The sequence below is a fragment of the Lepidochelys kempii genome, chromosome 10 (assembly GCF_965140265.1).
Source record: "Lepidochelys kempii isolate rLepKem1 chromosome 10, rLepKem1.hap2, whole genome shotgun sequence".
Classification (NCBI taxonomy): domain Eukaryota; kingdom Metazoa; phylum Chordata; order Testudines; family Cheloniidae; genus Lepidochelys; species Lepidochelys kempii.
Window position 1 is genome coordinate 41,662,735 of NC_133265.1, and position 25,179 is coordinate 41,687,913.

At 51.4% G+C, this 25,179-nt stretch overlaps 1 protein-coding gene across 1 annotated transcript in view; it reads right to left on the bottom strand.

Moving 5' to 3' along the window:
- Positions 1-7: 7 nt before the first annotated feature.
- REC114 (REC114 meiotic recombination protein) overlaps positions 8-25,179 on the bottom strand; it is a 155,088-nt gene continuing 129,916 nt past the window's right edge. The window contains exons 6-7 of the mRNA XM_073361537.1: positions 19,089-19,167; positions 8-211 (exon numbers count right to left, since the gene is read on the bottom strand). Coding sequence (XP_073217638.1) covers positions 47-211; positions 19,089-19,167 — 244 coding nt within the window. The 3' untranslated portion in view covers positions 8-46. The remainder of the gene's footprint in view (positions 212-19,088; positions 19,168-25,179) is intronic.

Here is a 25,179-nt window from a genome sequence, read left to right on the forward strand (position 1 = left end):
TATCCACTCTACTTGTTATTACCTGAAATACAGAATTAACATTTCCTCAACCTTCTGTCAGTTTTTTCAACTCCTTCTCCACTTCTTCCACAAATGCTGGGAAATTCTGATCCATGAGACATAGGCGAATAAAAGGTCCTAATTCTTCAGCAGTCCACACGGAATGTTGATATGCAAGGGGGAGCTCAAATGTTGATGATTTCAGCACAGACTGCAAAAGCAAAGGCAAAGGTGATTTTATTTAAGGTGCATTGTCAGTGCAATTGAGTATGTTTTTTAAAGTAGCGTTCATGAGTCCACAGAAATGCTTGTTTTACTACACATGCACGCTAAAAATCTACATAGAATCATAGAATATCAGGGTTGGAAGGGACCCCAGAAGGTCATCTAGTCCAACCCCCTGCTCGAAGCAGGACCAATTCCCAGTTAAATCATCCCAGCTAGGGCTTTGTCAAGCCTGACCTTAAAAACCTCTAAGGAAGGAGATTCTACCACCTCCCTAGGTAACGCATTCCAGTGTTTCACCACCCTCTTAGTGAAAAAGTTTTTCCTAATATCCAATCTAAACCTCCCTGTCACGGAGTCCCTGGGCGATGCTCTGGAACTGCTCCCCATGAAGCCAGTCAGGACTCTGGGGCAGTCGCTTTTCTGTGAGCAGCCTGTCTTCAGGACACACAGCTCACACAGCTTCCACCTTCCTGGGTCTGACCTCGGAGCATTCAGCATCCTCTGCCCCTCCATGCGCTTCCCCCAGCGAGTCCGCTCAGGCGGGGCTCCTGGGGAAGCCAGAGGGTCCTGCCCCCCAACTTCGCAGTCAGACGGGACTCTCAGCCAGCCAGTAAAACAGAAGGTTTATTAGACGACAAGAACATGGTCTAAAACAGAGCTTGCAGGTGCAGAGAACGGGACCCCTCAGCTGGGTCCATGGCACCTGTTCATTACAAGTATAACAGTCCAACTAGGTCAGATCTTTCTTTTATGTTAATTGCTAACACGTTAAAAAAGACAAATCTACTGTTTTTGCTTGCTATGGTCTAACATCTAAAGACTAGCCTATTTCAGATGGAGTCACTGTTTTAAAGTATTTTCCAAACAATAGCATTTAATGTATGTTTGACCTCTGCACACAAGAAGAGATATTTGCACCCTTTTCCTTCATGGCTAGTCTTTCTCTGACCTCTTTCCAATCTCTTTTCCCTAAGTCAGGAACTCAGAAATTAGGAAATGCCAGTTTTACAGTTGCAACCTTATTTCCGCCACCTGTATGTCCATCCTGTACACTGAATGAGGCAAGGATTCTATTCTTATCTGTTGCAGAGCTTGCCAGGCCAATTTGTGGCAGCCTCATCAGCAAAGTGCACAGCCTTCAGACCACTATCAAATCTGGTCAGAGAGTAGTCATCAGTGAGGTGTGACATAGTCTGTCTTTGGCCCTAGTTGCATGTGGGGATCCTTGCGCTAGACCTAGCTATGAAGGCTGGCTGCACGTTGACCCTTGCCCCTTCGAAATCGATTCAGAAGTGCCTGTGAGCAGCTTGGTAGGGTCCGTTATAAGAGACTGGTTTCTGATATCAGTTGCAGACCATTCTTCACACTACCTCGATGTTGCAGAGAAATCTGGGCAGGGTAAGTGGGCCCACAAACAGGTGCCTCCATGACTAGTGCACTCCTGGATGGTCAAAGAGGTTGGTGTATACTGATAGGCTCAGGTTTTCCCTGATCTTCTCAATCATTCTGGCTGCAGCATCCTCATAACAGATGTCTGGAGGAGTGATGTTGCTTAACACAGGGAGCCACAGTACTGATGTGGGTCAAATCATCCCAGTTATGATGCACAGGGTTGAGTGTAGTTGTGTGCCAGCCAATTTGATCTGAGATGAATGGAGCCAGAGTGGAGCGCAGCATTCTGCTGCAGAGGAAGAGAGGGCTAAGATGGATGATCAGAGTTTAAGCGTTTGCTCTCTATAAAGTGCCAGCCAATTTGCTTAGAAGGCTGTTATGCATCCTTACCTTAGCAGCAGTTTTCCTCAGGGGTTTAAGATATGTGAGACATCTATCTAGGTTTACTTTGAAGTAGAGTGAGTGGGATTCATGTTTCAGGTGAGGTCCACTGAGAAAGATATTTAGTTCCTGGCCTGCTCTGGTGTTGTAAACATGGAATACACTCAAAACTGTTCTGCTCACACTGAGTTGTAAATGCCACCGACTACTATCTTGCCATCTTAAGTCAGCATTTAGGGCATCTTCGAGTTCTGGGAATGATCTTGCTTGGATGCCTAAGCAAATGCCTTCATCTGCATACAGGAGCACACAGTACTGGGTGAGTGGAATGTCATTCATGTACAGTTTGAAAAGCGTTGGTGCCAGCACACAGCCTTGAGGTAGGACCATTGGTTTGTCTTTTCCATGTGATAACTCTATCTCCCATGTGCATTCGGAAACATCTGTTGCAGAGGTCAGTGATGTTGATTATCCATGCTGGCAGTGCTCTTGATAATTTGACTAAGATTAGTGGCTCTCAACCTTTCCAGACTACCGTACCCTTTTCAGGAGTCTGATTTGTCTTGTGTACCCCTAAGTTACAACTCACTTAAAAATTACTTGCTTACAAAATCAGACATAAAAATATAGAAGTGTCACAGAACCCTATGACTGAAAAAATTGTTTATTTACTCATTTTTACCATATAAATATTGTACTTACATTTCAGTGTATGGTATATAGAGCAGTATAAACAAGTCATTGTCTGTATAAAATTTTAGTTTGTACCGACTTCACCGTTGCTTTTTCTGTAGCCTGTTGTAAAACTAGGCAAATATCTAAATTCACCCCTTGGAAAACTGCTGTGTACCCCAGGGGGAACGTGTACCCCTGGTTGATAACCACTGTGCCAGACCATGTCATCTGCTGCTGTCAGGTCCAGAAATATAGCTCCCGTCTTTGGGTTTTTTCTGAAAACCATTTTTAATTAATGTTTTCAAAGCTAGCACTTGATCACAGGTACTTCAAACTCTCTGAAAACTTGCTTGCTTGACACAGAGTATTGACTCCACAAGGAGTCTATGGATTCTAGATTGTATGGGGGGAAAAAAAGTCTAATTACATGATTCAGTACATGTGTACAAGGGTGTAAGATGAAGGCTGCCTGGCAAGCCATAAATCTGGCATTTCCTAGCCTTTGAGTGCTTGACTCTGCAGCCTAAATAATATCTCAACAGCTTTTTTTTTTAAGGTAACTTTTCTTTTAAAAAAGCCTAGCACAATTTACAATAATAATAATAATGCCAAACAAAAAAATCATATAACAGCAATAGTATTACACAGCTGGCAGCAGAAGGCGACTGCTATTCCTGGAAGGGTCCAGAAGGGAAAGAATCAGCAACTGGCACTATGTGCTGCATTGGAGGGCACTGGCCCACCTCCCTCCAGCAGGAGGTGGGGGCTCCTGTCCCATGTGGTGATGCCAGAGGGGAGTGTGAGGCCATGTGTCAGGTCTAGGGAGCGGTATGGAGGAGGCAGCTCCCAGGATTCCCTATGCTCTTACTATTTTGGCAGTAGCTGTTTTAAAACGTTCATGTTCAATTATTTTGGGATGCTGACAAAATTTCCTGAGGAACGCAAGTCACTGTGGGGGAAATGGCAATTTGACCATTTACATCTCAACCAAATGGGAACAGATTTTCCTGGGGCAAAGAAAAGACACTTCTGACACCAGAGCTTTCTAAACTGTAAGTGCCTGCTGCAAACAATACAGGTGCTAGAGTTTTGCAAGCATCTTTTATAATGGAGAATATTATGCAACCTAAATACCAGGGTCACTGCCAGCATCCTCTCTAATGAAGAAAGGACAGGCAGGGGGAAAAAAAAGGTTGTGTTGTATTATTTATACACCAGGAACGTATACGCTTGTTCTGAGTTCCAGATGGAGGTAAGAGGCAGACAACTTGAAAGCCTGTGGGTGAAGATAAAAGGGTGGAAGGTGGTGGATGAGGCATTTCTAGAACAAATACAGAAATAGCCAAAACCCAAGAGTTGCTAGCCAAGGGGGATTTTACCCCAACAGCTGTTTGACCAGTAATACTGCAAAACACAAAATGTCCAGTAAGTTCTTGGAATGTACTGGGGATGACTTGTTTCAGAAGGTGAGGGAGGCAGCCATTTTATACTTGATTGTGACTAACGGGGGAATTGGTTGCAAATCTGAAGGTAGGAGGCAACTTGGGTGAAAGTGATCATGAAATGATATAATAATGTAATCTAAGAAAGGAAGGAGAGAAGATAGAAAAATAAAAAGGCAGAGACTTCAAAAAAGCAGACTTGAATAAACTCAGACCTGGTAGGTAAGGTCCCATAGGAAGCAAATCTAAAGGGAAAAAGGAGGCAAATCTAAAGGGAAAAAGGAGTTCAGGAGAGCTGGCTGTTTCCCAAAGAGATATTAAAAGCACAAAAGCAATGTATCCTGATGCAAAGAAGAATAAGAGGCCTTTATGACTCTGTCAGGTCATTAAAGAGCTCCTGATGATCAAAGAGGAATCTTACAAAATGTGGAACTATGGATGAATTGCTAAGGATGAATACAAAAGAACAGCACAAGTATGTAGGGACTAAATCAAAAAGTCTAAGGCACAAAATGAGTTACACTCAAAAGAGACATAAAAGGTAATATGAGGTTCTATAAATATATTAGGAGCAAGAGCCAAAGGAAAGTGCAGATCTACTACTTAATAGGGAAGGACAGCTAATAACAGATGATATCAAGGAAGCTCAAGTGTTTAATGCCTATTTTGCTTCAGTCTCCACTGAAAAGATTGTGACCAGATGCTTAACACAATTAATAGTAATAACAAGGGGGAAGGATTATGAGCTAAAATAGGGGAAAAAACAGGTTAAATATTTACCCTAATGTACTTACAGAACTAGGTGAAGCAATCTTTAAAAAGGGGAACAAAAGGGACCTGGGGAATTAGACCAGTCAGCCCAACTCTGATATCTGTAAAGGCACTGGAACAAATTACTAAACAAACTGTTTGCATGCACCTAAAGGATAACAGGGTTATAAGTAATAGCCAACATGGATTTGTCAAGAACCAGTCATGCCAAACAAACCTAATTTCCTTCTTTGACATGGTTACTGGCATAGTGGATGGGGGGAAGCAGTAGATATGACACCTTGATTTTAGTAAGGCTTTTTAGACCCAGGCCCACATGGCATTTTCATAAGCAAACTAGGGAAATGTAGTCTAGATCAGCGGTTCTCAAACTATGGGGCAGGCCTTCCACGGGAGGCGCAAGCTGTGTACTTTGTCGACCTTGAGTGGCTGGAGCTTGTGCAGAGGACATGCATACGCAGGAAGTGGGGATAAAGGGACAGCCAGAGCCCCACCACCTGGGCTCGGGCTTTTCTTCCCCTGCCCCCACCTCAACCCCTCACCTGGAGGCAGCGGGGTGGCAGCAGCAGTGCAGAAGTAAGGGTGGTAATGGGGTGCTAAGTTTGCTGTGAAAAGTGATATTGACAAATATCACTTTTCACATTGCCACCCTTGTTTCTGTGCTGCTTCTGGTGTGGCACTGCCTTCAGAGCTGGGTGAAGGTATATATACTTGGGATGGGGTGTGTACATGACTACAGACACACAGAAGGAAAGCCCGGTCAAATAAGTTTGAGAACCATTGGTCTAGATGAAATTACTATAAGGTGGCTACATAACTAGTTGAAAGACCATATTCAAATAACGGTTATCAATGTTTGTGTTCAAACGAGGAGGATGTATCTAGTGGGGTCCTTCTGGAGTCTGTCAGTACGATTCAGTTACTTGGATAATGGAATGGAGAATATACTAATGAAATCTGTAGGTGACACCAAGCTGGGAGGAGTTGCAAGCACCTTGGAGGACAGGATTAGAATTCAAAACAACCTCGACAAATTGGAGAACTGGTCCGAAATTGACAAGATTAAATTAAAGACAAGTGCAAAATACTACACTCGGAAAGGAAAAATCAAATGCACAACTACAAAAGGGGGAATAACTGGCTAGGTGGTAGTATTGCTGAAAAGTAACTGGGCATTCCAGTAGTTCAGAAATTAGATGAGTTGTCAATATGATGCAGTTGTGAAGAAGGTTAATATTCCAAGTTGTATTAAGAGCAGTCTAGTACGTGAGACACAAGAAGTAATTGTTCTGCGCTGTCTGGCATTTGTAAGGTCTCAGTTGGAGTAGTGTGTTCAGTTTTGGGCACCAGACTTTAAGAAAGATGTGAACAAGCCAGAGTGAGTCAAAAGGAGAATTACAAAAATAAAAGGTTTAGAAAACCTGACCTATGTGCTAAGGTTAAAAAAAACTTGGCATGGGTTAGTCTTGAGAAAAGATGACCGAATAGAGACCTGATAAATCTTCAGATATGTTAAGGGCTGTTATGAAGAGGATGGTAATCAACTGTTCTCCATGTCCACTGAAGGTACAACAAGAAGTAATGGGCTTAATCTGCCCATTACTAAATCTGAGATTTAGGTTAGATATTAGGAAAAGCTATCTAACTATAAGGGTAGTTAAGTTCTGGAATAGGCTTCCAAAGGCAATTGTGGAATCCCCATCAGTGGAGTTTTTTAAGAACCAGTTAGAGCAACACCACTCAGGAATGGTGTTGTAGACTTGGTCCTGTCACTTACAGCCACATGGACTAAGACAACTCCTCATGGTCCCTTCCAGCCTGACATTTCTATGATTCTCTGAAGTCTCTTACAGTGACCTCTCCACAGATCAGCTAGTAGGAGATGCTGCTACTTGTGCCATTGTTCTCTGAATCCTCTACTCTCAAGACCAAAGATGAGGAAAATAAGAAACCAGATTTGCTCTTGCATAGCAGTACAATAAGATCCTCCCATCATTGGACTATAACTTTTAAAGAAGGAACTGCTTCATTTCAAGGGGTTTAAAAAAACAACTGTGACAGGGTCGGGCAAGATGGCTACAGGAGAGTGTTTTTTTTTTTTATAGGAGGGTAATTTTTTTATTTGCATAACACACTTACAAAGTAAAAACAGCAGCATATGCAATGTGTAACTCAGCAACCAATCACAATTGTTTTCTCATTAGCTTCAGGGGAGGGAAGTGTTCAAGCTTGCCTGGGCCCAGAGCCGGGGGCTTCCTCGACTCTCGTTGTCTTCTACCCTTCCAAGTTACCTGGTGGCCCAGAGTGAGGGGGCTTCATCGACTCTCGTGGTCTTCCACCCCCTCAAGTTACCTGACACCACGCCCGAGTGTCACCAACTATTTCCTCCTCTGAAAGCACCCAACAAGAGGGGCAGGCTGTGGGGTAGACAATCCGGGGGGGTGGGGGCACGTGCACCCATGTGTGAAAGGACTCCTCTAAGGTGGTGGTGTCTGCAGCAGCAATGGCTGGGGCTGGGGTCCCTTACTCTCTCCCCCAATCAAAGGGTCAGACAAAGGGACCAGGACGGGGGCACTGAGCAGAGAACCTCGGACAGCGCTCACCGCTCCTCAAAAGCATCAAGGGAGTCAGTGGACGCCGCCCAGAGGAACTCCGCCTGGATACGTGAACGGACCGAAGATCGGAAAACGGCCCCACAGTCACAGGAAACTCCATCGGCCAACCTCCTCTCTCTGGTTTTATAGATGGCCATTTTAGCCAGGGCCAGGAGGAGGTTAACTATGGGATCCCGCGACTTTGTGAGGCCACGGATGGAGAGTGCATAAATAAAAAGGTGAGGGGAAAAATGCAACCAAAAACGTAATAGGAGATTTGGGAGGAGCTGGAACAGGGGCTGCAGCCTGGCGCACTCCAAATATACATGCTCCAGGGTTTCCCTCACACCACAAAAGGGACAAGTATCTGGGACGGGGGTGAACCGTGCCAAGTACGTGCCCATGCTCACAGCTCCATGAAGGAGCCGCCAACTGATGTCCCCGACGGGCCTCGGAACCAAGGTGGAATATAGGCTGGCCCACTGGGGCTGCTCACCCTCCAATGGTGGCAGAAGGTCTCGCCACTTTGTGTCGGGGTGGGACACTAGGGTGAGGGCATGAAGGGTGTGGAATGCGAGCATGTATAGATGTTTCCTTGGTGCGGTTTGGAAGCGTACCGGCTGCAGTTCATGCAGCCGGCTCGCAGCGAAGGGGTGAGGGGGGTCGATTGGGTCTGCGGGGCAGGGGTCCAATTAAAAGGTCCGGCGGGCCTGGGGTAGAGGGTGGGCGGGGCGTGCCCTCGAGCAGGACCCGGTCGAGGTAAGCTCGAGCAGCAGGCGGCAAAGCGGCCTTCACCTCCTGAAGTATGCGCCGGGGGGTGCGAGGTCTGGAGAGCCCCATGCGCCGAGCGAGCGTCAGGGGATCCAGCCAGTCTCCCCAGTCGTAGTCCAGGGGGGTCTCCGACTCTCGTGACTTCTGACAGGATCAAGCTCTGGCGCACAGAGCAGGACTTTGCCACCTGCACACGGAGCTGGGGGTTGTGTAGCAGGGGCTCCGCGAGGAGATCTATCCCCTCGGTGGCTGCCACGGACCTGGTCATTAAAAACAGTTTCCAAGTCCGGAGGAGGTCCTGGTAGAAGACCGGCAGCCCGGAGAGGTCTCGCGGAAGACCTCCCGGACGGAGATAAATAGCTGCCAGTCATATCGGAGCCCTTGGATGCAGCGCAGGATGGCGTGCACCAGTGTGCTCCACGCCGAACTGCCTGCACCATAGAAGAGCCTTTGTAGGGCCTGGAGGCGGAAGACATGGACCTGAGTGTGTAGACACTTCAGGCCCTGTCCTCCTTCCTTCAGGGGTAGATGAAGAACCCCTACAGGGGCCCAGTGCGTTCCTGACCAAAAGCACCCCAGAATCGATGTCCGGAGGTTGGTCAGGAAACCCGGGGCTGGGACCAGGCTGTTGAGCCTGTACCAGAGCATGGACAGGACTAGTTGATTAAGCACCAGCGCTCTCCCTCGGAGGGAGAGACATCGGAGTAGTCCCGTCCATTTCCGGAGCTGCTCTATCACCACGCCCTCTAAATTTTCCCAGTTTTCCGACGGAGAAGGATGCGTGGCAGAAAGGTAAACGCCGAGGTAGAGCAGCGGACCTGCGCTCCACCAGATGGTCTGAAGCGCGGGTGGGAGGGAGCTCGCCTGCTGCCAGTCTCCTACCACCAAGCCAGAGCTCTTGACCCAGTTGACCTGGGCGGAGGAGGCTGCCGAATAGATGGCCTGGCAAGCCTCCACCCGCGCCAAGTCGCCGGGGTCCTGGATTACGAGGAGCACGTCATCAGCGTACGCCGACAGGACCAGCCGCAGCTCCGGCTCCCGCAGCACCAAACCTGTCAACTTCCTGCAGAGGAGACAGAGGAAGGGCTTGATTGCCAGAGCGTACAGCTGGCCCGAGAGGGGGTACCCCGCCGTATTCCTCGCCCGAAGCTGACCGGTTCGGTCAGGGTCCAGTTGAGCTTAACCAGACAGTCTGCGGAAGCATACAGCACCCGGAGAAAACCCACAAACTGGGGTCCAAAGCCAAACGCCTGCAGAGTGCTCAGGAAGTACCTGTGGTCCACCCTATCGAATGCCTTCTCCTGATCTAGGGACAGGAGGGCGAACGACAGACAGTCTCTATGCCCAAGTTCCAAAAGGTCCCGAACCAGAAATAGGTTATTAAAGATACTGCGGTCCGGGACGGTGTAGGTCTGGTCTGGGTGGATCACGTCCGCCAGCACAGACCCTACCCGCAGCGAGATTGCTTTCGCTATGATTTTGTAGTCTGTGCTGAGGAGCGAGACGGGACGCCAATTTCGTAAATCGCGGAGGTCCCCAATCTTTGGCAATAAGGCGAGCACAGCTCGCCTGCACGAAAGTGGGAGGACCCCGCTCTGCAGAGACTCGGCCCAGATGGTGACTAGGTCTGGGCCGAGGACGTCCCAAAACACGTGGTAGAACTCCATGGTCAGCCCGTCCATACCTGGAGACTTATTAGTGGGCATACGACGGAGGGCATCCAAGAACTCGGCCAGAGCAAGAGGCATCTCTAGACGGTCTCGGTCGCTTGTGCTGACCGTAGGGAACTCCTCCCAAAGCACTCTGCAAGCGCTAGGGTCGGTCAGATCCGGGGAGAAAAGACTTGTGTAGAAGGTTCGGGCCCTCCCACACATTTCCGCCAGTTCCATGAGGGAGGTGCCGTCTTCTGCCAGGAGGCAGGTGACGTGTTTCTTGGCCCCCCTCGTTTTCTCCAGGGCATAGAAGAAGCGGGAGCCGCGGTCCATCTCCCGAAGGAGGCGGATGCGGGATCGAACAAAGGCGCCCCGGGCCCGATGGTCCTTGAGGGCTTCTCCCGTGCTTCTCCCGGCACGCTCCGCAGAGGAGCGGGTCTTCGGGGCTGGCGGCCAGATGCCTCTTCAGCTCTAAGACCTCCCGTTCCAACTGCTCTATCACTGCATTTCTCCGTCAGCTGGTGCCCCCGGTGTAGTCACGGCAGAAAAGCCGGGCGCGCACCTTCCCCATGTCCCACCATCGCCGCGCCGAGGGAAAGGCACGCTGTTGCCCTCGCCCGGCCAGCCAGAATTCCCGGAAGGACGTCACAAAGCCCTCATCCTCCAACAGGCTGTTGTTAAAATGCCAATAGGCTGGCCCCGGCCTCTCCGCACAGAGGGAAGCTGTCATGGTGGCTAGGTGATGGTCAGAAAATGGGGCCAGCCGAATGCTGGAGGAGTGGGCTCGTAAGAGATGGAAGCGTCATAAATAAATGCGGTCCAACTGGGAGTGGCTCGACCGATGTGCTTCCACCCGGACAAAGGTGAATGTGGAAGTGTCATCCGGATGGTGGTCACGCCAGATGTTCACTAGGGAGTGATGTTCAACTGTCTCCCGGAGGGCGTCCGCAGCGGCCAGGCACTGCTCGGTCCCCGAGCGGTCTCGCTCCTCGAGGGTGGTATTAAAATCCCCTCCCAGGACCAGGCACTCGTGAGAATCTAAGGTGACGAGGAAGGCGGACGCCTGCTGATAGAATTGCAGCCGCTCCGGGCCCGATGTCGGGGCATAGACGTTAATGAGATGAACCACGAGCACCTCTATACGGACCCGGAGATGCAACAGGCGACCCTGCACGGCCTCGGCGACCCCTAGCACCTCGGGCCGTAGGTCGGCGGAGAACAGGGTCACCACTCCAGCCTGCCGAATCGTGGAATGACTAAAGTAGACCCTGTCCCCCCACTCCAGCCGCCAACTGTCTTCGGCGGTCGGATCCATATGGGTCTCCTGCAGGAAAAATCACAGAGTACCCTCCCTCCTGAAGGAAGGAGAGCACCTGGGACCTGCGGAGAGCCATCCTACAGCCCCGGGTGTTCAAAGTTGCGATGGTGAGAGGTGTCATGGGGAGGGCCGGGGGGGATCCTCACTGGCAGGGACGCTCGCATCCACCAGCGGGCCGCGCAACAGTCCTTGACCCATTCCGTAGGTGAGTAATTGGTCACGGAAGATGCGGACCCGCCAGTAGGCCGCGGCATCTCACTTCCCCGTCCCTTTACCTTCCCCCATGAGGGCCCTTGTGGCCCGGAGGATTTGAAAAAAATCCACCCATCGCTGGAGAGCAAGCTGTAGCTTGTTGTGGGAGCCACGGACATCCTCTAAAAACTTCCGCAGCGCTCCTCGCAGCTCATGGGGGGGTGGGGTTACTGTTTCCTGGTTGTTCCCCGGCTGGGCTCTTGGTGCAGCCCTGTGGCCCACTAAAACGGGCAAGCAGGGTGCGGACCCCCAACGGGGTGCCTGATGGCCTGGAGCTTCTAGGCCCACCTCAAGCCCTGGGGCAATAGGGGGCGGTGGAGGAAAAATAACAGCCCCTAATGGGTCAGGGCAGGAGAACGCAAAGGCCGCTCCCTGGCGGTCATCGGTTGGAAAAGGGAAAGAGACAGCCCCGGCGGTGGCAATAACATCATAGGAGGTAGACTGGATAGGGGCAGGGGCAGGGGCAGAGGCGAGGTTCTGGGTTTTGGAAGGCAAGCAGCTGGATGGTGGCACCTCCCCATCAGGCTCAAGGGTTAAGGGGGTGGGGAGGGAGTTCTTAGTGATACCGGGCACGGGCTCTATGGTGGATTTAGCGGCCACAGCATCAGGAAGTGGATTATCTTCTGTTGGGCCACCGCCCGGGAAGAAAATCGATTGCTCCGCACTAATGGGGAGTGCCCCTGGTGGCTCGTGTCCCGGCCGCATGGTGCCGGCTGTCACCTGAGCAGGCTCGGTGGTTGTCAGCAGGGTGCCATCAGCGGCCGGGTCGATGGAGAAGTCCAGGGGCTCCTCAGAGGTGGGAGCAGAAGCAGCAGTTAGGGGGAGGGAGCATGGGGAAAAGAGGGGTGGAGTGAGGTCGCCCAAATCGAGGTTTGCTGGCAAAAGGTCGTCCTCCCCCTGGGCGATTGAGGTCAGATCTAGGGCATCGATCTTTTTGAACATGGAGGAGAGGACACTTTCCATCGCTCCAGGGTTCTCCCTGCTGGCACCCGCCACGATGGTTGCCTCGGGGTTCACAGGGGCTTCGGGTAGTGTCAGAACAGAAGGGGCTTCCTCGAGGGTCTCGGAGGGGAGGGTCTCCCGTGGAGGGGAGACACTACCTTCCGGTCCTACCACGTCTTTCCCGGCTGACACCGGTGGATGGGATGCACTCGTGGGCAAAGTGGAAGGTTCGGCATTGGTGCCCCCCTTCCTGGTCTTTCGGGGGGCCTCCGCCTCGGGTAGATGAGGTGGAGCTCAAGCCTTCTGCTTGCCTCGCTTCTCCTGGACTAGGGCCCAGCCCTCAATGGCATCATCTGGGGGCTGGTTAGCAGGGGTCGTATCAGGGGGTAAAGGCGATGGCTCAGGGACTTGGGGGGGTACGGTGGGGCTGCATAAGGGAGGGAGGATTCTTCCTGGGGCAGGATCTCTCCCATGCTTGGTGGTATCTCTGCCACACCCTCTTCTATAGGCTCCACCAGACTGTCAGCAGCGAGGGCGGGGCTCTCCCGCTCATCTGGGCGTTGTAGGGGAAGTGCTCCTTGGGCCTGAGTGGGAGAAGTGGTGGTCCGAAGAGGAGGGGGGCGAATTCGGGTATCGGGCAGCCAGGGGCGTCGGCAATGACTGGGCCGATGTCCTGCCGGGTCTCAGGGATCACAGGTGCCCCTTCTTGCCGGGCTAAGGGACAGTCCCTCCGGACATGCCCCGATTCCTGGCAGAGGTAGCACCGGGCTTCTCCCGTGGAGAAATACACCCGGTAAAGGGCCCCCTGGTGGGGGACTAGGAAGGACCCCTCGAGCGCCTCTCCATCACACGCCGCCGACGGCAGTAGAAGCTGCACTTGCTGGTGGAAGGAAAAGATGTGACGGAGGGTGGGGTCCTTGCAGCCGAACGGGAGAGGGCTGATGACAGAAACAGGTTTCCCCAGGGTGGAAAGGGCGGCTAACAGGGCAGCACTGGGAAGAAAAGGAGGGACAGGGGTCAGGACCAGGTGGATGCCCAGGTCCTCCAGCGGCTCTAGGGGGACAAACACCCCACCACCACCAGGCCCTTCTCCACCGCTTCCTTGGTGGCAGCCTCTGATGCTAAGAAGAAGATGACCTTCCCATACATTTTGGAGGCCGCCAAAATGGCCGAGGGCCCCACCACCCTCGCCAACGCCCGCACTTAGGTCTCCACGTGGGGCGAGGCGGGCACCAGGAGGCATCAGACACCATGCTTACTTGTCATGGTGGCGAAGGGGCCCCGGCCGCTGTTGATGGTGGTGGAGGTGGTGGGCGGGTGAGATGATGAGGCGGCAGATGGGGGGGCTGCTGCCGCCCAGGAATACATCCTGGAGGGTGAGGGAGGGACACCCACAGAGCCGGTGGAGGGGGCAGCAGGGAGGGACGCTGTGGTCGGTGGCGGGGCCGCAGCAGTGGGGGTGGCCCCTGCCACGGAGGGCCTGGTGGTTTTAGCGGGGCCCTTCCCCTTGTTCTTGCCCTGGCCTTTCCCGCCGGCTGGGGGGGCTCCCCTAGAGTCTGGGGAGGTGGTGGGCATTGCAGCAGCGGAGGTCACCCCGGTGCCCTCCATTGCCGATGCCCCAGTGGGGGGCGGTGGCAGGTGGTTAACAGGAGTTGGGGTTAGGTAAAAAGGGACAGGCTGTGGGATGGGCAGTTTGGGGTGGGGGGCACATGAACCACTGTACGCTTGTCCAGAGAGTCCTGTTTGGTTGGCTGGTGCTTCTGGCCCACATGGTGGAATCAGGGCGAGCAGCTAAGTCCAGAGCCAGATGGACCGGGGGGCAGCTCCGTGCCACACCCCCTGTGTCCCTACAAACACAGTCACAACACAGTCAAGGCCTCCCCCCACACGAGAGCACAGTTCGAAAGTTACTCAGTCTTGGGCCCCCTCTGCGGCGATTTGTAGATTCCCCGGGCGGCGTTCCTCCAGTAGACGGCTGTTTATCTGTTCCGGGTTTTCTTTTTCGCATTCCAGGGATGCCAGAGTGGATGATAAGAAATTCTCTCAGCCGGAGACAGGTCCGCAGACAAACAGCAAGCAGCTGGGTCTAGGTCCTTCCACTCCCCTGTTCCGGGGAAGTGGGCCGGCAGGTCCCCCCTCTCTCGGGGGGGGAAGGGGGGGTTCAGCTGGAGCGGCAGCAGCGTCCGAGGGCAGGCAGGGCTAACAGCCGGCCAGCACTCTAGTAACAGCGGAGAAAGAAAAAACAACAACAAAAAGAAAAGAAAGGGGGGAGAGTGTCTGGCTCGGTTGGGGGGAAGCCAAAAGCAGGGGTAAAAGCAAGGAAAGCCTAGGCCGGAGAGCAGGCTAAGTAGGTCCCTTTTCCCTGGGTAAGGTAACAGGGAAGGTTTTTTTTTTTTGTTTTTTTTTTCAAGTACATTTTTAATCTGTGTTTCTTTAGTGCATATTACCAAGATGATGCACAAAATGAAGTTATATTACAACAAAACAATCAAGTTCATGCAAAGGATGACTGGATGAAAGAACTACTACAGTACATTCAATGTTTATGTGCAATTACAGTTCCCTATGGAGGATTTCATCACATGCTCAGTGAAGACCCTGTGCAATTTTTGTGCTTTAATTTGGATATTTATTTTATAACACTAATCAGCAGATTTTCACCATTGCACGTATTTTCCTATAGACTTCACATGACAATCCACCTAAATCATCAAACTAAACAATTCAACTGTATATTGCTTAATTAATTCTGTGACAGGGTCAGGCCAGATGGCTACAGGAGAGTGATTGATTTTTTAGTGTGTTTTTTAAAAAAAAAAAAAAAATCTCATTAATTGGTGCATGTGCTTCTTAAAATATGAGCCCCAGGTTAAGTAGGTCCCTTTTCCCTGGGTAAGGGAGCAGGGAAGGTTCCAGAACAATCAGGAACCTTCTGGAAACAATTAAGGCAGACAGGCTGATTAGAACACCTGCAGCCAATCAAGAAGCTGCTAGAATCAATTAAGGCAGGCTAATCAGGGCACCTGGATTTAAAAAGGAGCTCAGTTCAGTTTGTGCTGCGTGCGAGGAGCTGGAAACAAGAAGCGGAGAGTGAGAAGGCATACTACTGGAAGACTGAGAAGTATGAGCATTATCAGACATCAGGAGGGAGGTCCTGTGGTGAGAATAAAGAAGGTGTTAGGAGGAGGCCACAGGGAAGTAGCCCAGGGAGTTGTAGCTGTCACACAGCTGTTACAGGAGCCACAGTAGACAGCTACAATCTACAGGGCCCTCGGCTGGAACCTGAAGTAGAGGGCGGGCCCGGGTTCCCCCCATCCCTCTAACTCCCTGCTTGATATCGGAGGAGTTGAACTGGACTGTGGGTTCCACTAGAGGGGAAGGTGTCTGGCCTGTTCCCCGATCCACTAGGTGGATCAGCAGAGACTGTGGGGATTGTTATTCCTTTCCCTATGTTGGCCAGTGATGAATGGCAGATTTGAGTGAATGGCAGATTTGAGCCATGAAAGTGGCCAAACTGCGGTGAGAAAATCTGCCAATAAGCCCAGGACCCACCAAGGCTGAGGAGGAACTTTGTCACACAACTAAATCTTCGCAAAAAGAAAAAGAGTACTTGTGGCACCTTAGAGACTAACCAATTTATTTGAGCATAAGCTTTCGTGAGCTACAGCTCACTTGATCGGATGCATTCAGTGGAAAATACAGTGGGGAGATTTATATACATAGAGAACATGAAACAATGGGTGTTACCATACACGCTGTAAGGAGAGTGATCGCTTAAGATGAGCTATTACCAGCAGGAGAGCAGGGGCGGGGAGGTGAACCTTTTGTAGTGATAATCAAGGTGGGCCATTTCCAGCTGTTGACAAGAACGTCTGAGGAATGGTGGGGGCAGGGGGGAATATACATGTTGAACTATTTACCCATGTTTCAGAGGAACAGCCGTGTTAGTCTGTATTCGCAAAAAGAAAAGGAGTACTTGTGGCACCTTAGAGACTAACCAATTTATTTGAGCATGAGCTTTCGTGAGCTACAGCTCACTTCATCAGATGTTTACCGTGGAAACTGCAGCAGACTTTATATACACACAGAAATCATGAAACAATACCTCCTCCCACCCCACTGTCCTGCTGGTAATAGCTTATCTAAAGTGATCAACAGGTGGGCCATTTCCAGCACAAATCCAGGTTTTCTCACCCTCCACCCCCCCACACAAATTCACTCTCCTGCTGGTGCTAGCCCATCCAAAGTGACAACTCTTTACATAATCAAGTCGGGCTATTTCCTGCATAGATCAAGGTTTTCTCACATCCCCCCCACCCCCATACACACACAAACTCACTCTCCTGCTGGTAATAGCTCATCTAAACTGACCATTCTCCAGGTTTAAATCCAAGTTAAACCAGAACATCTGGGGGGGGGGGGTAGGAAAAAGCAAGAGGAAACAGGCTACCTTGCATAATGACTTAGCCACTCCCAGTCTCTATTTAAGCCTAAATTAATAGTATCCAATTTGCAAATGAATTCCAATTCAGCAGTTTCTCGCTGGAGTCTGGATTTGAAGTTTTTTTGTTTTAAGATAGCGACCTTCATGAGTTTGTGTGTGTATGGGGGTGGGGGGGATGTGAGAAAACCTTGATCTATGCAGGAAATAGCCCGACTTGATTATGTAAAGAGTTGTCACTTTGGATGGGCTAGCACCAGCAGGAGAGTGAATTTGTGGGGGGGGGGGTGGAGGGTGAGAAAACCTGGATTTGTGCTGGAAATGGCCCACCTGATGATCACTTTAGATAAGCTATTACCAGCAGGACAGTGGGGTGGGAGGAGGTATTGTTTCATGATTTCTGTGTGTATATAAAGTCTGCTGCAGTTTCCACGGTAAACATCTGATGAAGTGAGCTGTAGCTCACGAAAGCTCATGCTCAAATAAATTGGTTAGTCTCTAAGGTGCCACAAGTACTCCTTTTCTATTTACCCATGTTTATTCCCTCCCCCCATGTATCTTAACAGCTGACTTGAAAGCACACAAACCAGTAAAGGATTATTTGACTGCTTGATACAATCTCAGTGGACATAGAAAAGCAGTTGTTTTTCCAAAAGGGAGAACATTACCTGGTATAATCAAGTAAGAGCAATCTAAAAGTTCTAGCAATTGTAGTAATGGCTGCAGTGTGTAACTACTGTGTATGTCATGAGAAAAGTCTCAATAATTGCTACTGCCCTGCTCCCAAAAACCTTTGACCTGGAGCAGGTATTATAAATATCAGAGATGTGTGTGATTAGACTAGGATGATATATATATTCTTAAAAAGTTTAGTCTGTGTTTAGACAATTTAGTAACTAGATGGCTCTCAAAGCAGCCAACATAAGAGTGTCATGCAGGAGCTGGGGGGGGGGGGAGAAGATGGTCAGAGGAGAGTGTGTCTGATGCATTGGAGTTCACAGCCATGCAATAGAGCTGACCCTCAGCTTGCCTCCACCCCATGCTGCACAGGCATGTGTAGCTGTCTACAGCACATCTACTGTTCTTGGTGAACCTCTAATTTACCACAGCAAGGCAACTTCCAGAGCAGACCCCATTCTGCTTTCAGAATTAATGTCTCTAACTGAGATTGCCATTGTGAGAGAATCAGTGGCCCACTCCAACTGTCAACTTAAGGAGTGGACAGTGGCCACATTCCTCCCTCTGATACTACAGCTGACAAATTAGCATTAGGCTTTAGCATTTTGATGGAAGTATTCTATAGTTTGCAAACAGACCAGTACACAGGTGAGAAACAGCCTGTGTGCTAGATCTAGGCTGTGATATATTTGAGGCCTATCTGCCATTCACCTAATGCAAAATCTCCACTGGGTTTAAAAAAAGTTTAGGGTTCCCGGTTGCAAAAACAACCTTCCAAACATGAACAGACACTAACCCATGCATTGATGTCTATGGAAATCAATAGCTTTGAGAGGGGTGAACTCCTAGGCCCCTATTAATGTCACTGAACTATCAACTCTAAAGCCAATGACTTCTAAGGAAAGTTTTACTATTCCACGGCCCTTCACATGGGTAGTGGAAATAGGGTAAAAGGGTAGACGTGAAGCCCACGGGGAACTGGGAGCTGTTGCTAGGAAGGAAGTGTAGGGGAAAGACACAGAAACAAGGGACAAGAATAATAGTGCCATGTTGTCTTACTGATACTGAATGTGATAAGGTACTGAACAAATAAAAAAATGTAGTTACTATATACATGCCACTCTACCTTGTTCTTTGAACTTTCTATTGATAGCAGTGGCAGTTCTGGATCAAGGTTAGTATGTGTTTCTAAATTTATTCACCAGCCCACAGTTAAGTAAAAATTGGAATTTGTCTCAGCACACTAGATTGGTTTAAGTGCATCTAATATTTTTCTTTCTAGCCATAAGGGCCTGAATGTTAATTAGAGTGAAATCTGAGGTTCTGCAGCCAAGTCCATGGCTACTCAACAGCAGACACACAAGGTCCTGCCCTTTTCTCAGTGTATGGTCTTTGTGTGCTTCTGTCTTGATGTCTGCAAGTTACTGTTTCACTGAACAAGCTGGTACATCATCAACATAGGAAAAACTTAATATCACATAGCCTGCCATAAACTGTCTCTCCCTGCCAGAGAGAAGTGGTGTCTTGTCATATGACAGTGTTTGACTCTACCTGTGCTAGCTCTGTCACGGATCTCTGTCTCTCTGGAAAGCTTGTGCATGACTGGGCTGGAGGTTTATCTATAACATGACTTGGCTGGAAAGTATCAAAACAGAATTGAAATTAATAAGGATCACAGTTCAATCAGTGCAATAAGGATAAATGAAAAGTATTCCACTTAGGAAGGAACAATCAGTTGCACACACACAAAATGAGAAATGACTGCTTAGGAAGTAGTACTGCAGAAAGAGATCTGGGGCTTATAGTTGACCATAAGCTAAGTATGAGTCAACAGTGTAACACTATAGCAAAAAAAGCAAACTTCATTCTGCAATAGTAGGAGTATTGTAAGCAAAACACAAAAAGTCATTCTTCCTCTTTACTACATGCTGATTAGGCCACATTGTGCCCAATTCTGGGGCAACTATGGAAAGATGTGGACAAATTGGAGACAGTCCAGAGAAGAACAACAGAAATGATTAAAGGTCTAGAAAACATGACCAATGAAGGATGATTGAAAAAACTGGGTTTGTTTAGGCTGGAGAAGAGAAAACTGAGAGGGGACACAATAACAGTTTTCAAATACATGAAAGGTTGTTATAAGGAGGAAGGAGAAAATTTGTTCTCCTTAGCCTCTGAGGATAGGACAAGAAGCAATGGGTTTAAATTGCAGCAAAGGTGGCTTAGGTTGGACATTAGAAAACATTCCTATCAGGGTGGTTTAGCACTGGAATAAATTGCCTAGGGACGTTGTGAAATCTCCATTATTGGAGATTTTTATGAACAGGTTAAACAAACACCATGAGTGCAGGGGACTGGACTAAATGACCTCTTGAGGTCCCTTCTAGTCCTACAATTCTGATTCCTCCCAGGAGGAAATGTAGGGTAGTGGTGATTGGTGACTCTCTTATAAGGGGGATGGAGACACCTCACAGATGGCCAGAAGCAAGGGCAGGAGTAGCTGATCCCATCGGTGTAGGTCACCTGGGGGAAACTGCACAGCATGTCCTTCATAGTACGGTTAAACCATTCAACCAAGCCATCTGTTTGTGGGTGATATATGGAGGTGCGCAGCTGCTTAATCCCCAGGTTGCACATCAGCTGCAGCAGCTGGGAGGTGAAGTTGGTGCCCTGGTCAGTGAGGATTTCCCAGGGCAGGCCCACGCAGGTGAAGACCTTCAGAGTTAATCAGCAACTGTTCGGGCAGTGATGCTCCATAGTGGTACTGCTTCGGGGAAACAGGTGGCATAGTCCATGATGACCAGTATGTACTGAAATCTGGCAATACTTTTCGGAAGGGGGCCCACCAAGTCCATGGCTACTCACTTGAACGACTTTTCTACAATGGGCATGGGAATCAATGGGACCTTGGGCGTCCATGGCGGAGCAGGCTAGCTGGCATTCTGGACAGGAACTAGAATAGTTTCTCACCTCCTGGTGTACACCGGGCCAGAAGAACCTCGTCAAAATTCGGGCGAGGGTCTTTTCATGGCCCAAGTGCCCTGCGGCTGGGATGCTGTGGGCGAGTTTCATTACAGCTCGTCGGTGACATTAAGGCACAAGAAGTTGGGTCTGGAGCTCTCCGGTGTGAGGGTCTCATTCTGCCTAAAAGAGGTGGTTGCAGCGAAACTCGAAATGGGGCCACCACTTTGTCTGGGACTGATCGATCAGAGTCCCATCGACGGCTGCTAGCTGTTCATATGCTTGACTGAGGGTGGGGTCCTCCCTTTGGTCCTGGCAAAAGTCGGTGCTAAGCATGGGTTCGACGGTGGGCCCCGCCGGGGGGTCCTTAGGCTCTCCTCCCTGTCCGTTGGGGTCTGGTTCCTCCGGCTCCTTGGAGCAGGTCTCGGGGCAGCCCCCTCCAGGTGCTAGGGTGACCTCAGGGCCTTTCTCAGCACTTGAGTGAAAGACCTCTGGTCACTAGGACCAATCAAGTCCCAGGATCACCGGGTAGGCTAGTTGAGGAGCCAGGCCGACCACCATCAGCCGCATGACCCCGTCAATGGTTAGCTGGATTTGGGCACTGGGGTAGGGCCAGACATCATCGTGGATGAATTGCAGTCGAATCATCCCCAGGTGCAGGTCAGCTGGAAGGCCTAAATTTTGGCAAATGAGCATCTGGCCGCATCCTGAATCAATCAGGGCCAGGGTCGGGCAATCCCCAACAACTACTGGCACTGTAATCTTGGTGGGGTGTGGCCGTCAGGCGTGGGTTTCTCCTGCACAAACGTGACCGGAGTTGCAGTCCATCTCGGTGAAGTCACGCTGCAGGTGTCCGTATTTCCCACAGAAGAAACAGGGTCCGAGCTCTGGATGCCCAGGGCTGGGCAGATGTTCCCACAGGGCCCCTTGGGGGGCTTCGATTGGTCCTCCTGACCCCTGGTTCAGCAGTCGCTGGGGCTTGTCGAACCGGCACCTCCAGACTGCTATAGCGGGGCTCCTGGCCCCGTGAAGGGTTTCGTAGTTCGGTCCGGGAGCTCCCCTTCTTCTTTAGGTTAGGGCGCTCGGGCCCTGGTGTGTGGGCTCAAATCACTAGTCCCCACAGGGCTTCAGCTGCGAGGAAATCCTCCATCAGAGTGACGGCGGTGGCCAGTGTCGCAGGCCAATGGCGGAGGACGCAGGCCCTTCCTTGCGGTGGGAGCATGTGGACAAATTGTTCCATAATAACTTGCTCAGTGAGCTCGTCTGGTGTTCGCCTCTTGGGCTGTAGCCATTGCTTGCATGCCTCCCTCAGCTTTTGGGCCACCAACCAAGGTCGCGCATCCGTAGGGAAGGTCAGACTCCAGAACCGCTGCCAGAAGGTTTCCGGGCTGACGTCCAAGGCATCTAGAATTGCTGCCTTTACCCGGTTGTACTCTGTGCCTCCTCCATCGATAGTCTGCAGTACACAGTGTGTGGTGGTCCTGGGCAGATACGGGGCCAGGAGGGTGGCCCACTGGTCTTGGACCCACCCCACGACTAATGCCACCCTCTCAAAGATCACAAGGGAGGCCTTGGGTTCATTATTGGGGCCCATCTTGGTCAACTGGATCGGCGGGCTACACTGGACAGCCCAACTGTGTCTCCTGGCTGGGGTTCTGCAGGACAGGGGAGCAGAGTTGCCAACTGCTGCAGGCATTGTTGCTGGTGGTCCTGGTTCTGGTGTCCCAGCTCCAAAATCAGCTGTTGCTGTTGTGCCCCTAACTGCTGGACCAGCTGCTGTTGCTGGGCTGCCGCTTGCTGCTGCTGGCTCTTAGCCAGGAACTTAATGAGCTTGTCCATATCCATGGCCATCCTGGGCACGTTCCTCCTAAAACCCCTTCTCACAGGGATCAGGGGACTGCTGCCCACATTCTTCACATGTGGAGAGGTTTGGCCAGGGCTCGTCCCTCTCCGGGGTGGGGGGAGACCACCCTGCCTTGCTACGTCCTTTCAGTTCTTGACGGTGTATTAGCCTGGTTGTGGGAGTCTCTCACCATGGAGCAATAAAGTCAAACACAGACAGTTATTTGTACCAGCCCGTGGTTGGCGGCAATAGCGAGTCAAGGGCTCAGGTCCTCAGGCAGAAGCTGAGCAAAAGCAGGTAAACAACAAGCCCAGGCTCTTAGCTCAGAGGGGCCAGGGAGAGGGGGAGACTGCCACCCACAAGTTGGGTGGCAGGGGGGGAAGTAGGCCCACCCACTCCACTGCATCCTAGCAGAAGGCCTGCTGCTGAGTCGTGGGGATCCTGGCTGCAACACACTGACATAGGCTCTGGCAGTGATACAGCCAGACTAGGGTTGGATGCCCCCGGGTTAATTCCTAACTCCCCCTCTAGAGGTACCTGGGTCCGGACGGTGTCCTCTGGGGGGGTCAAGTACCATGGGCTCCTCAGGGTAACTGGCGAGGGGTAGGCTTGGCAGCTCCTCTGGGTAACTGGCGAGGGGCAGGCATTGGTCAGGTGGGTGAGTCTTTGGGTCTGCCGCCTGTTGCTGGGGTCTCCCAACCGGGAGCTAGGCTGCAGGCAACTGGCCTCTCTGGTGGCTGCTCCTCCAGTGAGCTCTGGGGTTGGGCTTTTATACTTCCTGTCCTGCGCATTGACCTCTGGGGGGTGGGCGCAGGAGTCACTGGCTCTGCCCCTTTAGTGTCCGGAGGGGCTCGTCCCTCCCCGGGGTGGCAGGGAACCACACCGCCTCACTACAGACCCCCTCCCTGGCCAGCTGTACGCTCTGGCGATCGAGCCCTTCCTCTGTCTCCTCCACCGGAGTTTGATGGGGTTGGTGCTTCGGGAGCTGGAGCTGCGGCTGGTCCTGTTGGTGTACGCTGACGACATGCTCCTCATGGTCCAGGACCCAGGTGACCTGGTGCGGGTCGAGGCCTGCCAGGCCATCTACTCAGTGGCCTCCTCTGCTCTGGTCAACTGGGTCAAAAGCTCTGGCCTGGTGGTTGGGGACGGGTGGCAGGCGAGTTCCCTCTCACCCACGCTTCAAGCCATCTGGTGCTCTATCTTGGTGTTTTTCTTTCCGCCACGCATCCTTCTCCACTAGAGAACTAGCAGGATTTGGAGCCTAGGGTGGGTGAGCGGCTGCAGAGATGGACAGGACTGCTCCAGTGTCTCTCCCTGTGAGGGAGAGTGCTGGTGCTGAACCAGCTAGTCCTGTCCATGCTCTGGCACCGGCTCAACACCCTGAGCCTGGCCCTGGGGATCCTGGCCAGGCTCCAGAGGACAGTCCTGGAGTTTTTCTGGCCAGGACTGCACTGGGTCTCTGCAGGGGTCTTGAGTCTTCCCCTGGAGGAGGGAGGGCAGGACATGGTCTGCCTTCGCAGCCAGGTCTGTCTTCCGCCTCCAGGCCTTGCAGAGACTCCTTTATGGTACAGGTAGACTGGCGTGGAGCACGTTGGCACATGCCTTCCTCCGCCGCCTCCAACGGCTCCAATAAGACTGGCAGGGGTCTTCCGTGAGACCTCTCCAAGCTGCCGACCTTCTACCAGGACCTCCTCCAGACCTGGAAGCTCTTTTCGACGACCAGGTCCATTGTGGCCACCGAGGGGGCAGACCTCCTTGCGGAGCCTCTGCTACACAACCCTGATCTACATGTGCATGTGACGGAGTCTCCCTCGATGCGCCAGAGTTTGGTCCTGGCAGAAATCAACAGGGTCAGAGACCTCCTGCACTATGATGGGGGGGACTGGGAGGTCCCGGGTGCTTGGTCGGCGTATGGGGCTCTTCACCCTTCCAACCTCCCTGCGCGTACTCCAGGAGGTGGGGGCTACCTTGTCACCCACTTCTCTCATCTTCCTGGGGCGGGCCTTAAGTTAAGGCTCCCTGTCCATCCTCACCCCAGGCCCTCCGGACCTTTTTATCGGGCCCCTGTTCCATGAACCTCCCCCAGCCTCCCCACTCCCATACTTTGAGACAGCTGCATGCCCTGCATCTGATTCACTTCCGAACCACGCCCTATACATGCTCGTGCTCCACATGTTGCATTTCCTCACCCTTGTCTCCCGCTCCGACACCAAATGGCAGGACTACTTATCATCTGTAGAGGGTGAGGAGCCCAGGTGGGCCAGTATCTATTCCACCCTGGTCCCACGGCCTGCTGGGCACATCGGTTGGTGGCTCCTTTACGGATCCGTGAGCACAGGTGTGTAGCTGGCGCAGTTCACACCCATTCCTGAGGCCTTCCCGTTCTACGGCGTGAGGGAGAACCTGGCGCACACCGATCTTGAATGCGCCAGGTTGCAGCCCCTCTTCCAGCTCCTCCAGAACCTCTTGCTGAGGTTCTGGCTGCACTTTTCCCTGCACTTATTCATTTTCGCACACCCTGTCTGTGGCCCCACAAAGTCACAAGATCTCCTCATTAACCTCCTCCTGGTCCTCACAAAGGTTGCCATCTTTAATACCCGGAGCTGGATGCTGGATGAGGGGATGCTCTGCAATTGTAGGGTCAATTGTCTCACGCCTCCGGGCAAAGTTCTTTGGGCAGCATCCGCTGGCTCCCTTTGAGGAGCAGTGGGAGCTGTCCGGGGTCCTCTGCTTGGTGTCCCCATCCGGTACCCTTGTTTTGAACCTATGACCATCACTCCGACCCCTGTTTTCTCATTAGTTGTCCCAAATAATCAGTTGGAACCCAGGTCCAGTGGT